The sequence below is a fragment of the Crocodylus siamensis genome, chromosome 2, assembly GCF_052110815.1.
Source record: "Crocodylus siamensis isolate JL-2025a chromosome 2, ASM5211081v1, whole genome shotgun sequence".
Classification (NCBI taxonomy): domain Eukaryota; kingdom Metazoa; phylum Chordata; order Crocodylia; family Crocodylidae; genus Crocodylus; species Crocodylus siamensis.
In genome coordinates, this window is record NC_143396.1 from 272,839,593 (window position 1) to 272,856,831 (window position 17,239).

A 17,239-nucleotide genomic window follows, 5' to 3' on the forward strand; every position below is an offset into this window, starting at 1 on the left:
AAGAGCAGGGAATATATCCTGGTGATGTCAGGTCACAGCTCTTTCCCTTTGCCTCTCTACCTCCATAGTGGAGATGCAAATGATCAAAGCTTTGTTGTACATCCTGGCACTACTGGGGACAATTCAGTAATCAAGTCTCCCAGGTATTGATTTTAATGTTGTATTTCTTCAGATTGCCCTTCAAGTTGTCCTTGAATCTCTTCTTCTGCCCACTTCTAGAACAGTGACCATCAGTGAGCTGGGAGTACAGGACCTGTTTTGGGAGCTGGTTTTCAGGCATCTTTATGACCTGTCATGTCAAATGGAGCGGGTGCTGCATAGCATCTTCAATGCTGGTGATGGTTGTTTGAGCCAGAATCCTGGCATTCATTTTTCTGTCCTAATTGATACAGAGGATTTCCTGAAGACATTGCTGATGGTAACATGACAAAGCTTTTAGGTGTTTTGGATATGTCATCCAAATTTCACACCTCTCCTATACGGTAGGAATATCAGTAGTCTGGTAGACGAGAAGTTTGGTTTGGGTCCTGATGTCATGATCATTGAAGACATGATTTCAAAGTTGTCCAGAGGTAGCACTGGCAGATTTATCAGTATTGACTACTTTATCATCTATGTTTACTTTTTGGGAAGGGTGACTATCCAGGTAAGGAAAATGTTCAACATTCTCCAAAGATTGACCTCCAATTGTAATGGGTAGAAGAGCAGCTGGTTAGTTGGAGTGGGTTGGCAAAGTATCTTGATTTTTGTGAAACTGACACTGGGTGCATTGACATGAGGTGCTACAGCGCAGTCATTACTGTGCATTTATTTAGTACTTGTATAAGCAAGTACTAAATAAATGCACAGTAACTGGAGTTAGTGTGCAGTAGCAGCAGCGAACACCTTTTAAGTGATGCTACTGTGCAGTAGTCTAATACTATAAGCTACTGCACAGTAGCATCTTGGCATGGCTTTTGCCACATGATGCTACTGTGCAGTAGTATCAGGCTACAGTGCAGTCAGCATCTCATGTAGACATGCCCAGTGCATTTAAACATTTCATACAGTTCACAAAAACAGTTAAAAGTGACCTAGAGCTTTTTAACTGAGTGGGCAATCATCAGTGTATTGAAGATCAGTAATGGAGATATTGGTTATCCTAGATTTGGAATGTAATTGGTTTGATGTTGGAGAGATTCCTGTCCATGTGATATTGAGTGCTGACTTCAGATGGAAGTCTATCGTCAGTAAGAAGCAGGAGAGCTGCAGTAGAGATGGAAAGGAATGTTGGTGCAATCATACATCCTTGCTCAACTCCAGTTCTAATAGTGAGGGATCTGTTTCTGAGTCATTGCTTAGGATGCTTGTTGTTATGTTGTCATTGTGGCAGGGCACTGTTTGTGCCTGCCACTTTAAGGGTCTGAAGCTAGCAACTGGCAGGTGCCTGATGAGGGCAGCCATTTTGGATCTAGTGCTGCCCATATAAACAGGGCATTTTGCTGCTGGAAGGCCAGACAACAACCTTGCCTGGCTGCAGGCAATCATCTGGAGGTAAGGGCAGGAGCTGTAGGGGATGGTCAGGAGGCTCCTGGTCCTGGGTATGACCTAAAACTGTACCGTGCCAGGAGTGGGTGGCCTGGTGGGGCTCCCAGTGTTGCAGAAGCCCCCAGGAAATGCTGGGCCAGTTATCACCCTGGTGAAAGGCAGGTCAGAGTGCCTTAACCCCAGATCCCACCTTTGGGTGGGTCAGGACATCAGAAGTAGAGGGGGCCAGGCATGGTTACGGCCACCTGATCCTACCTGAGGGAAGCCCCAAGACCCTGAGTACTGGGGGAAGTGCGCTGTGGGAGCCCCACGTAGAGGGGGGCATTGTGGATGATCTCAGGGTAGCACCATGACCTGCTGCTCCAGGGAGGGAACGAGAGTCCCCTGTGAGACCCTGGAGCACCAGTCATGGTGTGAGTCACCCCATCTCTCCACATCCAGGAAGAGGGACCTGAAGAGAGTGTGGGGCTAGTGATGCCGGAGGTAAAGTGCCCCCTTGACTGGTCCATGCTGGGGCCAGGACCAAGAACGTCAAAAGGGCTAGGTGCCCACTGCGAGGGGCACCCAGAGTTGTGGGCCTGGGACCCCACCTGGCCTTGGAGGTGAGGCCAGGGCCTGTGTGTGGCTGAAGGTCCTGAGTGGGAACCACACCCAAGAGGGGAGCCAGCTACAAGGAGCTCAGCAGCCTGAATGAAGGCGGCGTAGGCCGCCTGAGCAAAGAGATCAAAGGTGGGTCCTTCCAGGAGGATTCTGGAGTCTAGTGTGGGGCTGGTGTGACTAATAACATCTGGATACCATCTGCAAGGCTTGGGCTGCGGTGTAGGGGAGGAACGGAGCCATAGATAGTGCCCCCTGGCATTGGGGCAAGAAATGGGCAGCCTTCTGCTTAATTAACATCAATAAATTAATTAACAACAAGGCATGGCAGGAAAGAAGGTGGGCGGTTAGCCCAGAAACAGGTGGACAGGCCACAGGGAACTTGGCCCAGAGAAGGCTCCCTGTTACAGTCATGAACAAGTCTGATAATGGTAACAAATTTTGGTGGGTATCAAAATCTGATCAGGATCTTCCATAGGGCCTCTCTGAATGAATCAAAGGCCTTGGTCAGGTCAATGAAGGCCATGTAAAGAGCTCAGTGTTGCTTGCAGCACTTCTCCTGTAGCTGTCTATAAAGGTACACCTACACATTGGTCCAATATTGGATCAGTACCGATACAAAGAAAACTGGCTGTATTGGAAATTGGCCTCAAGTAGTCAATAATTTATATGATAAATTCCCATGCGTGCCCGCAGCCGCAACACAGCATGCAGGCAGCGAGGAGCAGAGCTTAGCAGCATGCAGCTGGTAAGTCTGTTGTGGTGGAAGGGGAGGAGGGAAGGAAGGGATGTGGGGAGTCAGATCAATGCCCCCCACGGTGAGTGGGGGAGGGGGCAGGCACTGCCCAGTTGGGGTGGGATTGGTGAGAGGCGGAGCCGTGGCTCATCGGAGGAGTGGCTCTTCCCTCCACCTCTTCCTAGTGCGTGGAGGGAGGTGGAGGTTAAGCCAGGGCTGCACTAGGTGGGTGGCAGCAGCACTGGGAGTAGGGCTATAGCAAAATTTGGGGTGGTTGCAGCCCTCTCCATAGCCCCCTCCCAATGCTGTTGCTGCCTGCCCCAAGTCCAGCCCCCACTGAGAAGAGCCTGGGGCAACCCCAGCTTCACCCTGCAGATGCAGCCCACCCACCCCACCCTGCCCAGATCTGGGGGCACCCCCCCCCCCGTGCCATCCTGGGGTGCTTGCAGTAGAGGGAGCCACCCCCCTCCCCACTGAGCTCCGGCTCTGTCCTGAACCCTGCCACACCCTGGCTGGGCAGCACCTGCCCCTGCCCCCTCCCTCCCTCCCTCACCATGGGAGGCACTGATCTGCCCCCTGCCATGGCCCTTCCCTCACCCATTCCCTTCCACCACAACAGACTTACCAGCTGCATGCAGCTGTATTGGAAATCAGATGCCTCCTTAAATATCAGACTCCTTAAATATCAGACTCCAAAATCTCTATCAGTGCACTCTTAGCTGTTTAGCAACAAAGATCATACCTGGAGTACCTCTGTGTGGTCTAAAATCACATTGGGACTCAGGAGCTGTGTCTACATGAGACACTACTCTGCCGTTGTTACTGTGCATTTACTTAGAACTTGTATAAACAAGTACTAAATAAATGTGCAGCAGTGCTGGTGAACACCTGTTTTATGACATTGACTACACAGTAGCTTAGCATACTGTGCAGTAGTGTCACATCATAGTTTTTACCATGCAGTATTGGGCTACTGTGTTGTCAGCACCTTGTATAGATGCACCCAGGTAGAATCTCCTCAGTGAGGAAAGTGAGCCTATGGCAGAGAATGCAGGTGAGGACCTTTCCAGCTCTGGACAGGAGTGAAATTCCACAATTCCTTTCTTGAATACCATAATGATTCTGGTATCTCTCAAGTAACTGAGAATCTGTTCATAATAATGATGTGTAGTGGGTGAGGGAGCTTCTGTCCATTTTGCTTATGTATTTTATCTGGTATTGTTTCAGGACCACATGCTTTGTTGTTCTTCATCTAGTTAATGGCTTTCAAAGCCTCCTGAGAAGTTGGTGGATCTGCAAGGTAGTCCTTAATGGGGTATTGTGGAAGGGTGTCAGTGGTATTGTCTTCAACATTAGAATCGTGGTTCAGGAACTCCTGAAAGTGCTTCTTCCACTGTGTTGTTTCATCCTTCTGACCTCTAACCCCAGAGGGATAGTTCCTTGTGTGCTTGGCTCATAGATAGCTTTGGTTAGGCTGAAGAAACCACTGGGTATTGGAAAACTGCTGCATCTCTTTTGCTTTGTCCTCCCACCATTTGTTCTTTCACTCTTATATTTTCTTCTGGACTTTGGCTTTAATGTAAGGATAAGTGTCTTGCATTTGTTTGGACTTGATGTCATTCTGGCAAGCTTTGAAGGCTCTCCTTTTCCTGTCCATGAGAGAGTGTATTTCCTTCTCATTCTCATCAAAACAGTTCTAATTTTTCTTTGTGGAGAAGCCTAGAGATTCTTTGCATGCTTTATGGATGCCTTTCTCAAGGCTCTCCCAGTGATCAATAATTTCCAGATCATTGGGGAGGTCGGAGAGTTTCTCACTGAGGCACTGCTGGAGATTATCACTTTTAGCTGGGTCTTTCTTTTTTTATGTCATTTTGGGGTGATATGAACAGGCATGATCATCTTATGATGATCCAGCCAGCAGTCATCTGCACTAGTGATACAGATGTTGTGACAGTCTTCAGCATGCACTATGATGTATTTAATCCTGTGCCCCTGTTTTGAGTGGGGGTGCATCCATGTTTTCCGTTTGTTGCTTTGGCAGGCTAAGGAGTTTGTGATCATGTTACAAACGTGACTCCACCCTAACCCCAAATGCATATGACAAAATATGTATTCTAAAATTGATCAAGTACTGTCATCTGTACCCAAAGAAGATATGAAAGTTTTTCTCAGTGACTTCAATGCTAGAGTGAGCAGGGAAAGGAACAGCTGGAAAGGAAGGGGTGGGGAAAGCCAATTAAAATTTTGATTCTTCTCCTGAGCAAATTACCCCATATTATAAGAATAAACATTTGGGGAACTCCTTCCAAGTACAGACTTTTGACTTACTACTCCTGAAATATGTTCATAGCCACAGTTTGAGAACATATGAGTTAAAAAGGAAGTATTTACTTAATTAGAAAGATAGACAATAAAAAATGTAATTTAAATAGCAGTAAGGGTCTGATTGAACAGTAAAAACAAAACCTTGAATTAGGGTTTTGAAAGCTTCCCCGAGATAGAAGTCAGGTTGATGGGCCTATAGTTAGCTGGATCCACTTTCCTCCCTTTCTTGAAGATAGGCACCACATTGGCCTTCTTCCAGTTTTCAGGCATTACACCGGAGAACCAAGAGTTTTCAAAGATCTGTGCCAGGGGCTGGGCTATGACGCTTGCCAGCTCCTTGAGTACCCTGGGGTGCAGATTGTCAGGGCTGGCTGACTTGAAGGTATCCAGCTTCTCAAGGTGTTCCTTCATGAGGTTAGCATTAATGGAGGGCAAGGGATCTCCCTCACACGGACTGCCCTGTCCCATGGTGGGCATGGGCGTCCCATGGGACTGGTGAAAGACCAACACGAAGTACCCATTTAATAGCTTGGCTTTTTCCTGGGCATCAGTTGTCAGTTGCCCCATCTGGTGCAGCCGTGTTGCCTTTGCTTTTCCTCCAGCTCCCCACATACCTGAAAAAGGACTTTTTATTGTCCTTGATGCTCAAAGCTAGTTGGAGTTCAGTTGCAGCCTTGGCTTTCCTGGTTTGCTCCCTGCAGGACCGGACCACTGCAGAATAATCCTCCTTGGAGGTGAATCCCATCCTCCATCCTTTGTAGGCCTTTCTTTTTAGCCTTAGGAGGTCTGCCAGATTTCTGGAGAGCCAGGGGGGCTGCTGTGCCCTCTTGTTGCCTTTCCTCTGAGATGGAATTGAATTAGCTTGTGCATTGAGGATCGCTCACTTGAGGAGCAACCACTCTTCTTGAACTCCCATCTCCCTGGGGTTGTAGTTCCTTAGGGCCTCACTGACAAGCCTCTGGAGGTTGTCAAATTCGGCTTTCCTGAAGTCAAGGACTTCCGTGTTGCTGACTGACTTGCCAGCTTTATGGCCGATGGTGAAGATGATCAGCTCGTGGTAGCTGTCACCCAGCTTCCCATCAATCTCTGGGTCGCTGATTAGGTCATCCCTAGTAGTCGTTACCAGGTCGAGCAGCGCTTTACCTCTCATTGGCCCATAGACTTCTTGAGTTAGGTAGAGGTCATCCACGCATGACAGGAAGCTTTGCAACCACTCAGATTTTGCTGAGTGATCCTCCCACGAGATGTCCGGGTAATTGAAGTCACCCATGACAACCAAGGTCCTGGAGCATGCGGCCTCAGCCAGTTCCCGGGTGAACTCCTGGTCAAGCTCTTGACTTTAGGTGGGAGGTCTGTAGTAGACTCCCACCGTTGTGTCCCCTGTGCCATGTTCCCCACGGATTTTAACCCAGAGGGTCTCCAGTTGTCCACCCTGGTTGCCAATATCAGCTTGCAGGAACATGTAGCTTTCCTTAACATAGAGAGATACACCCCCGCCCCTTTTATCTACACGATCTCTTCTGTACAGGGTATAGCTATCTATACCCATGGTCCAGTCATGGGTGGAGTCCCACCAGGTCTCCGTTATCCCTATGACATCATAAGTATTTGCATTAAGCAGGAGGACAAGCTCCTCCTGCTTATTCTCCAAGCTCCTGGCATTTGTGTACAGGCAGGTGAGTGTTCCCTGGGGGGCTCTTGCCTTGCCCACAGATTGTACCTGGGCTGGGGCAGGGGTGGGCTCCCTTAAGTGCCTTGGCCTGCTGGCTTTGCAAGGGTTGCTCAATGGATCAGCAGTGGCGGTAGTCCCCCCGCCCCCAGCGGGCTAGATGGCATTTCAGGCTGTTATGCCTTAGATTCCTTAAATCTGCCTCAGTCCATAAGGCTGCTGGAAAATGTAGGCAAATTAGTCATTTAGAATCTAATTGGCAAGGCAAGAGAGAAGTGGAAGAGGAGGGAAGGTAGGAGGGAAGACTTAGTAAGAAATAAAAAATGTATTGCTCTTTTCAGCAAGATATGCTCAGGCATATCTGGCAAGGTTGTTTGGGTAGATGTGATATCTTTTATAAGACCAACTGAGTAGTTGGGGAAAAAAGTTCTTAGCAAGCTTTCAGGTGCCATCAGCCTTTGTCAGGCATAGGGAGTCTCTGACCAGCTAGAAAGAGACTCCCTATACCTGACAAAGGGTGACTGCGCCTGAAAGCCTGCTGGATGGTGAATATCAAGGGCTATAGGCTGTACAGGAAGGACAGAACAGGGAGGAAAGGCGGGGGAGTGGCGCTCTACATTAAGGAGGAATACACATCCTCACCAGGTAGCACAGAGTCAGAGGAGGGGCACACAGAAGTGCTCTGGGTTAGAATACAAGGCAGTCGAGGGGAAAGAGACTTAACGGTGGGGGTCTACTACAGACCACCCCGCCAAGGGGAAGAGCTAAAAAAGGAATTCTCAAGTCAGCTCACAGAGGTAGTTAGGTCAAAGGATGTGGTCATCATGGGTGACCTGAACTTTCCAGGCATCTGCTGGGAAGAGCAGTCAGCCAGGTCTGACCGCTCATGTAGGTTCCTAGCACAAATGCAGGACCTCCATCTAACCCAGGAGGTGCACAGCTCCACCAGGGGAGATGCCTTGTTGGACCTGGTGCTGGCCACGGGTGACGACCTGGTGAGGGGGCTGCGGGTGCTCAACCACCTGGGCAACAGTGATCATCGCCTGCTGGAATTCACCATCCAGCACAAGGTGGCAAAGGCCTGCAGCAAGGCAGCAGCCCTAGATTTCAGGAGAGCGGACTTCAATGAGCTAAGGAGAACAATTGGGGAAGCACTGGGGTCCCGGAGGGGAGGGGAGCCAGGTGTCCAAGAAGAGTGGTTGTTCCTCAAGAAGACAATCCTCCAAGCCCAAAGGGCAGTAATCCCAACACAGATCAAAGGGGGCAGGAGAGCACAAAAGCCTCCATGGCTCACCAAAAGCATCCAGGAATGTCATCTAGCTAAAAGGGAGGTGCACACCCAATGGAAGGGAGGGGCCATCACCGGGGAGGATTATACTGCGGTTGCTCAGAGATGCAGGGGGGCAGTCAGGAAGGCCAAGGCAGAGATGGAACTGAGACTAGCTTCCCAGATCAAGGACAACAAGAAGTCCTTTTTTAAATGCATAGGGGGCAAAAAGAAGATACTGGCTAATGTGGGGCCCCCCGCAAGACATGCTAGGAGATCTGGTCGTCACACCAGATGACAAAGCTAACCTATTTAACAACTTCTTTGCCTCCATTTTCCTGAGCAGGGACCAGATCAGCCCCCCCACCGGGTCCCCCTCAGGCTCCAGGGGAGGCGCACCTAGGCCAAGGGTTAGTGAGGATCTAGTCAGCTGGTCCAGACGATCTCCACCCCAGAGTGCTGAGGGAATTAGCTGAGGTCCTTGCGGGACCCCTGGCATGGCTTTATGAGCACTCGTGCTCTGGTGTGGTGCCAGAGGACTGGAAGAGGGCCAACGTGGTTCCCATCTTCAAAAAAGGGAGGAAGGAGGACTTGGGGAACTATAGGCCAGTTAGTCTTACCTTGATCCTGGGTAAGCTTTTTGAGACAATTATTCTGGCACATGTCCACCAGGGGCCAGCAGGGGAGATTATGGGCAATGGTGCTTAGGGGCAACCAACACGGGTTCATTAGAGGCAGGTCCTGTCAGATCAACCTGGTGGCCTTCTACGACCAGGTCACTAAATCCTTAGATACAGGGTAGCAGTAGACATAGTCTTTCTGGACTTTAGGAAGGGCATCGATACTGTCTCTCACCCTGTTCTCATTAAGAAACTGGGGGACTGTGGTGTAGACACCCACACAGTCAAACGGGTCGCCAACTGGCTGGAGGGCCGCACCCAGAGGGTGGTAGTGGATGGGTCCTTCTCAACCTGGAGGGATGTGGGCAGTGGGGTCCCACAGGGCTCCGTGCTCAGGCCCACACTGTTCAACATCTTCATCGGTGACTTGGACAAGGGGGGTGAAAAGCACCCTGTTCAAATTTGCTGATAACACTAAGATGTGGGTGGATGTGGGCAAGCTAGAAGGGAGGAATAGGCTGCAATTGGACCTAGACAGGTTACAGGGGTGGGTGGACAAGAATAGGATGGGATTCAACACTGACAAGTACAAGGTGATGCACCTGGGGAGGAAGAACCAGCACCATACCTACAGGCTGGGGAACTCCCTTCCCATCAGTAGAGGCAGAAAAGGATCTTGGAGTCATCATTGATGCCAAGATGAACATGGGTCGGCAGTGTGGGGATGCAGTCAGGAAGGCCAACCACACCTTGTCATGCATCCACAGATGCATCTCAAGCAGGTTCAAGGAGGTGATCCTCCCCCTCTATGCTGCATTGGTCAGGCCGCAGTTGGAGTACTGCATCCAGTTCTGGGCACCACACTTCAGGAGGGACGTGGACAACATGGAAAGGGGCCAGGGGAGGGCCACTCGCATGATCAGGGGGTAGCAGGGCAGGCCCTATATGAGGACAGGCTACAGGACCTGAACTGTTCAGCCTCCACAAGAGCAGGCTGAGGGGGGATCTAGTGGCCTGTTACAAACTAGTCAGAGGAGACCAGCAGGCACTGGGGAAGTCCCCGTTCCCCTGAGGACTACCAGGAGCAACTAGAAATAACAGGCACAAGCTGGCAGAGGGTAGATTCAGGCTAGACATCAGGAGGTGCTACTTCACTGTGAGGGCGGCTAGGATCTGGACCCAACTTCCAAGAGAAGTGGTGCTGGCTCCTACCTTGGGGGTCTTTAAGACAAGGTTGGACAATCGCGTTTGACTCCAATACTCTTTCTTGCCATGGCAGGGGGTCAGACTTGATGATCTGCTCAGGTCCCTTCTGACCCTACAAACTATGAAAACTTGCCTGCCTATGTCCTTATGCCTGAAGTTTTTGGTTGTAGCCATCTAAAACTTGTGCCTGGGAAAACACTTAGTAGTGCCAGGGAAAAAGAATGAGGGAAAACAATGGACTACAATGCCAGCGGTAAACAGAATGTATATATTGTCTGCTACAAAATAATGCTAGATAAAGGATTTAATGTAGCAGGTTTTAAGGAAGGAGATGAGTGGTTTTAGAAAACTAAAATAATTGAAACTGAGACTTTTTTCTAGAGCCAGTTAAATATGGCAATGGATTTTTCATAAAAAGGTAAATTCTTGTGGGGTTCAAAACACTGTGACATGTCATTCCCTTAAAACTGTTCTCCAAAAAGTACATTCGGAACAGAAAGGTTAGGTAAAGTGAAGGAGGGTCCATTTGCTTACAGTTGCTTGGCCTGGGCTCTCTCCATCTGCATTGCTGTTGTGGTCAGCTCAAACTGATAGACAATAGCACTGGCCATTAGTTTTTGATGAAAAAAAATAGGAAGAAATTATTCAAAAGAGAAGAAATTCACACTCCATTTTCCCAATGGAATTAAAAGAAATCAGAAATTTACAATGAAGTGGGGAGGGAGAAAGAAGGAAATATACAGACAATAGTATTAAAAAATGCTCTACTCAGGTAAAAGGAAGTGAGTAAAAAGGAACTAAGAATTTTCAAGCATATTTTATTCAATAGTTTTAACTCTGTTGTTTGTTGATATACTTTCCATAGATCACCATTATCTTATTTTATTTAGAAATCCACTGCAGTAGAGATTTGCATATTCATTAAATGTGTATTGAAAAATAACCACATGGTAGTTAAACATATTACTGACATTAAGAAGAACAACAAAATACATTTCCATTAAAAATGCAGAGTAATTAACACTTTAACTGTTTCAGGAAAGCACTGGCTTCATAAAACTTGTCTCAGTGTAAACTGTGTTAATCAAATTTAATGACGAAAAAATAAAATGGTCAAAATAGGAAGTTTTAACATTTTAAAAATGAAAACTTATTTCCTTTGGTTTGAAATGACTTTTTATTCTGAAATATAAATTAATTAATAAAAAAAATGAAGTAGTATCAAATCAAGAAGGTTAAAAACTAAGAAAATGTCAACATTATTAAAATATTGTGAATAACTTTGCTCTTTTTTTCCATTTGAAACAATGTAAGATACATTTTTGTCTCAGTTTGGGATGGAAAATGGTTTTTATCTTGAATATTTTCTTAAGAAAATGCAAGGTTCTCCACCTTGGGAAGAAAAACCTGCAGCATGCCTATAGGCTCATCTGTGCTATGCTGGCTAGCACTACATACAAAAAGGACTTGGGGGTCATGATTGACCACAAGATGAACATGAGCCTTCAGCGTGATGCTGCAGCTAGTAAAGCGAGCAATGCTGGCTTGCATCCACAGAAGCTTCTCAAGCAGATCCCAGGACATCGTTCTCCTGTTGTACTCGGCCTTGATGAGGCCGCAGCGGGAGTACTGCGTCGAGTTTTGGGCTCCACAGTTCAAAAAGGATGTGGAGAAGCTTCTGAGAGTCCAGAGAAGAGCCACGCACATGATCAGAGGTCAGGAAAACAGAACTTACGATGACAGGCTGAGAGCCATGGGATTCTTTAGCCTGGAAATTGCAGGCTCGGGGGCAATCAGGGGTGCTCACCAGGATCTGGGGGAACATTTTGTTCACCAGAGCGCCCCAAGGGATGACAAGGTCAAATGGTCACAAACTCCTTCAGGACCACTTCAGGCTGGACATAAGGAAGAATTTCTTTACTGTCTGAGCCCCCAAGGTCTGGAACAGTCTGCCAGCGGAGGTGGTTCAAGTACCTACTCTGAACACCTTCAAGATAAATTTGGATGTTTAGCTTGCTGGGTTCCTAACAATGACTCCTCCTGACTTCCTGCCCCTGGAATAGAGGGCTGGACTCGATGATCTTCTGAGGTCCCTTCTGGCCTGAATGTCTATGAAATCTATAAGATGGGAAAATTGTTTCCCTCTTAGATCTAGGGTCCATCATGTCCCCTTGCACTCTGGTCAGCTCTACAATTCTATTCAGCGTATCAGTCCATAATCTACCGCCATGATTCTGTTCTGTGCAAGCAGTGGTAGTACTCAAGTACAGACAAATCAGAAGATCCCATTTTTGAAGTTTATCATGATAAACTGAACAGAAAATGTTTAAAATTAAACCGCCACTTGATTTCCCCTGCCCAGACATCAGCAAAGTTCTTACTCCCATAATAATTCCAGGATTTTTTTTCAGGATCGGGTGCAATTTGACTTCCCTTGTAGCCAATGGTAGATGTAGCACAGATCTCTAGCAAAACAAGAGCTAAAACATGTGTTATTAACGTGACTTTTTGAAAGTGGCTGAAAGTAGCAGTTACTAAGTTGTGCGCATGGTAAGGATCTTTTGGAAGTACTACAGCATGGTGTGGTATGGGTGGTTACTGTGCTGTATGCATGGTGGATGGTTAGATTTCACTGCTATGTCACTGTAGCAGCACACTGAGGAAGAGTGCACTCCTATGGTGACATAGCTGGTAGACCCGCATAATTGCTAAGTTGCCATAACGTGTTGCTACATTGCCATAGGGCAACGTGTAGACATGCCCTAAGTGTAGCATTCTAAGAATACATGTAAGTGCGATATTGGGCTAGGACAAAAGGATTCCCAAATACTTCACTCCTAAATGGCATTCTCTTCTAGGCCAGTAGTTCCTGAGAGGCTGGAGACTAATTCTGTTGTTGATGCAAGTATTGTCTATCTTGGGCCTCAGACCAGTGTAACTTTGTGGGAAAAGTCATGTTCAGGGGCAGCATGAAGAAACAGTTTTCAGCTGAATGGTTTATTTGTATTTAAACAGTGGCTACATGAAAGCTGCACAAATGTGTGGAGTATCAGTAGTCCTGACAGATGGGTTAGTGGGTTTAGTGCAGGTATGGTGAGAAATTGTTACAAAAAATGAAATGCATCACAACTACCACCAGCACATGAATTATTAAAAAATGAAAATATTATTTCACAGTCAAGAAACTTGGTAATTTTTAGGGAGAATGAGTGAAAAGGTGTAAGGAAGGAAGGAATGAGAAAATGAGGCAAGGTTTACAGTGTGATAGGAAAGCAGAGCTATATGGTTTTATCTAATTTTAAAATAATGGAGCTTTCAGTAGTAATCTGACAATACTCATTTGTAGCTTTTCTGTCTCTATTAATGTTGTGATAAATCAGACACTTGTTTCCAAGTTGATTAACTAGTTTCATGGATAAATACCTCTATCTTCAGCCTGAACTTAATAACCCCTAGCTGTTTTATGGCACCTTTCCTCAGTAGCTCTTGAAATGTTTTGCAGAGGTCTCCTAAGTCCCATTCTAGCATGCTATCCACCAATCCATCCTTTTTGTAAACACTTTGACCTCTGTATTTTTAGCTCAAGCAATGAACATTACGTTGCAAATAGGAAGCACCTTCACGTAATTCCAATAGGGAAAACAACACACCTCAGTGTGTTCTGTGTATATTTAAATGCAAATGCACTTAACCCATTTTAAACCTACTGACAAGAAAACACATTGATGAATGCAGGGTAGTTGGGGTGGTATGTTTTTTCCTTTGCAGCCCTTCACATGGGAAGCAGCATGTTTGGGGGAAAAAATGCCTTGAAGGAATTGTGAAACAGAATGGTCCCACAGTGGTGGTGTAAAGAACTGAAATGGAACAGACTGCAGCAGAAACCCATTGACTTTTTTAAAGCATTGTGCCTTTTTCAGTGATTGAGGAGTTTGTGTTTTCAGAAGACTAAGACAATAGAGTTCTTTAAAAAATTTAGTTGTTTTTACCTGGCATCCTTGTCTAGGGGTAAACTGATTCAGTCTTAATTCCTTGGTATAGGGAGTAGAAAGCACCTTGCCTCCACGCCCATCCTCCTCCTTCCACATTGAGGAGCAAATATTTATTCTGCACATGTGATGGTCACTTTACACAAGAGGAATTCCACAGAACTGGAGAAGAGCAGAGTGCTACTACTATTCAGCTCTATGTTTTGGAGGTTGGAGTTGTTATTGTTTAGCTTGACAAAGGGGTTCCACTGGTTTTAATCTACAAATTCAGATTGAAGATTGCCTTCATTTCTGTTGGATTACCCAGAAGCATTCCTAACAAAAGCTGGATTTTCATTTTCCATTATTTTATGAGTGAATGAAACAGCTGGAAAACATTGCTGCTTACAAGTACATAATATTACAGAAACAAGTAACTTCTTTTCCCTGTGCAGGCAGCAGGCCTGGAAAACTCCAACAGGCTGTCATCGTCCTGCAAAACTTCCTTGTAGAGACACATGGCACTCTTCAAGCCCAGTCCAAAGAAGGCAGCATCTGAGGCCCCTGTTCCTCCATGGGAACTGACTTCCAGAAGTACCTTGTGCAGGCACCAGCTTTACCCCAGTGGATCTTCCTGTGGGATTGAACTCCTGAGGGTACACGCTTTCTTCGTGCAACCAACAGCTTGTAGGATTGGGTCGTAAAGAGAAGGAAGCAACGAAGGCAGGCATTTCCCTAAGTGATTACAACATAAGGGATGCATTTTGCTGGCTTTGGTCATTTCTTCCAGGCATTGCTTTTGCTGTGGATCCCCTGTGGCCTGTCGGGGTGTGAGGTCTGTGCTGGGTTGGGGTTGGGAGTCTAGATCAGAGGTTCCCAAACTGACAGACTGCGCACCAGCAACTTAAAACGGTACAACCTTAAGTATCACCGGCAAGTTGCTGTCATAGAAAGTCATTATGATAAGTCTGTTAATGCGTACCACAGGTTGGGAACCGCTGCTCTAGATGATGGGCTGTAGGGGGACGATCCTGCCCCAGGTCCGGCCTGGACTAGGCCTGCGGGCCCTTCCCACCCCGCTGCATCCACGCCTTGCTGCGTCTGCACGCAGGGACCGGTGGCGCAGCCCTGGCCCGGGCGCCACAGCGGCTCCGGGGAGGCGCCTGAAAGGGGCCGGGACGACCTCGGCTTGCCGCCGCGGCAGGTCCCGGGCCGTCCGGCTCTGGCGTCTCTCCCCTCTTCTGGGTCTTCTCTCTCGTCTTTCGCTTGAGCCGAGCCGGTCCCGCCCGAGGCCGCGGACAGGCTGCCCGGCGCGGTCTGGCTCCGCCCGCAGGTAAGGCGAGGCGAGGCGAAGGCCGACCGAGGAGGAGCGGAGTAGAGCTGAACAGGCCCGCCCCTCCCCCGGCCGGCACGTCCGTGCGTGTGGGCAGGGCCGCAGGGGAGCACGGTCATGGGTGGGGGAAGGCGTGGCCCCACCCCCACACCTCCGCATAGGCTGCGGAGGTCTGGAAGACGGGACCCCGCCGCTCGGCGCCCTCCCATAGGCCCTTCGCAGGTAAAGGGCGGGACGCTCGCGCCAGGCTCTTCCCGATAGGCCGCTCCCCGCGTTGGGGCGGGGCGTGCGGCGCCAGGCGCGCGGCGATAGGCGGCGGCACGCGGAGGAGGCGGGGGGCGTGTCCCGGAGGCGGCAGCAGCAGCGGCCTCCCGGGGCTGGGGTACGTCTCGGCGGAACTCTCGCGAGGGCGCGGAGCCGGGATTTGGCGGCTGCCTGCCTGCCTCCCTCCCTCGCTGGCTGCGCGGAGCTGGTGTTTGTGTGGAAGGGGGCGGAGGAGGCGGAGGAGGAGGAAGCGGAGCGGAGCCCGAACCCGAGCCCGAGGGGAGCGGAGCGGCCCCCGCTCCCCCCCGCCGCCGCCGCCATGGCCTCGGGAGACACTCTGTACATTGCCACGGACGGCTCGGAGATGCCGGCCGAGATCGTGGAGCTGCACGAGATCGAGGTGGAGACCATCCCGGTGGAGACCATCGAGACCACCGTGGTGGGCGGCGAGGAGGACGACGACGAGGACGACGAGGACGAGTGCTGCGAGGACTGCGGCCCGCACCACCCGCCGCACCACTACCACCACCATCACCACCACCACCACCACCACCAGCCCATGATCGCGCTGCAGCCGCTCGTGTCGGACGGCGACCCGAGCGGCGCGGGCGGCGGCGGCGCGGGCGGCGGCGGGGGACAGCTGCACCTGCACCACCACCACCAGGAGGTGATTCTGGTGCAGACCCGCGAGGAGGTGGTGGGGGGTGACGACTCGGACGGGTTGCGCGCCGACGACGGCTTCGAGGACCAGATCCTCATCCCTGTACCGGCGCCCGCCGGCGACGACGAGTACATCGAGCAGACGCTGGTGACCGTGGCGGCGGCGGGCAGCAAGAGCGGCGGTGGTGGCGGCGGCGGCGGCGGGTCGTCGTCGGGCGGCGGCGGCGGACGCGTGAAGAAGGGCGGCAGCGGCAAGAAGAGCAGCAAGAAGAGTTACCTGAGCGGGGCGGGCGGCGGCGGGGCCGAGGGCGGCGGCGGCAGGAAGTGGGAGCAGAAGCAGGTGCAGATCAAGACCCTGGAGGGGGAGTTCTCGGTCACCATGTGGGCCTCGGGTGAGTGCGTGCCGGCGATGGCCCGGCCGGTTTTGTTTTGAAGGGAGGCCATGTTGGGATGTGTGTGATGGGCGCCGCCATGTTCCTCGCCAGGGCAAGTATGGCGGCTCCCCCGAAAAGATGGCGGGGCCTTGCGCTGCTCCGGCTGCTGGCTCCTGCCCGGCTTCGGCGGGGGGAAGGAAAAGATGGCGGCGGCCGCCAAGATGGCGGCGGGGCGGTGGGGATGGGTGGGGGAGGGGCGGCGCGAGGGAGGCCGCGCGCCGCTGGCTCCAGGACTAGGCCGCAATGGCGTAGTTTCTGCGGCAGGGGGAGGGGGGGAGACGGCGGGCGGGGTGCGCAGGCCGAGCCGAGCCAGCCTCCTGCCTCGTCCCTCCCCCGCCACCGCCGCTCCCTTCCCCGCCGGCGGCCCTCGCTCCTCCCCGCCCTTTCTCTGGCGCTCGCGTCCCGCCCCCCGCGCTCGCCTCTTTCTTTCCCCGCCCGCCCGCGGCCCCATTGGGTTGCGCGCTCATGCCGGGCGCGGCTGAGGCGCGACCGTTACTGGGGGAGGGAGGAGCGGGAGCAACCGCGGGGCCGGGCCGGGCCGGCCTCTGCCTGGCCTGGTGCGCGAGGACGACGCGCTCTCGCTGGGAAACCCGGGGCCGAGGGGGCTGCGTCCCCGCCGCAGCGTGGAGGTGG

At 50.5% G+C, this 17,239-nt stretch overlaps 1 protein-coding gene across 2 annotated transcripts in view; it reads left to right on the top strand.

Moving 5' to 3' along the window:
* Positions 1-15,686: 15,686 nt before the first annotated feature.
* Positions 15,687-17,239, top strand: part of YY1 (YY1 transcription factor) — a 41,316-nt gene continuing 39,763 nt past the window's right edge. The window contains exon 1 of one of the 2 annotated variants that reach the window (XM_090034015.1): positions 15,687-16,564. In XM_090034015.1, coding sequence (XP_089890141.1) covers positions 15,832-16,564 — 733 coding nt within the window. In that variant the 5' untranslated portion in view covers positions 15,687-15,831. The other variant, XM_090034016.1, reaches the window with a different exon arrangement.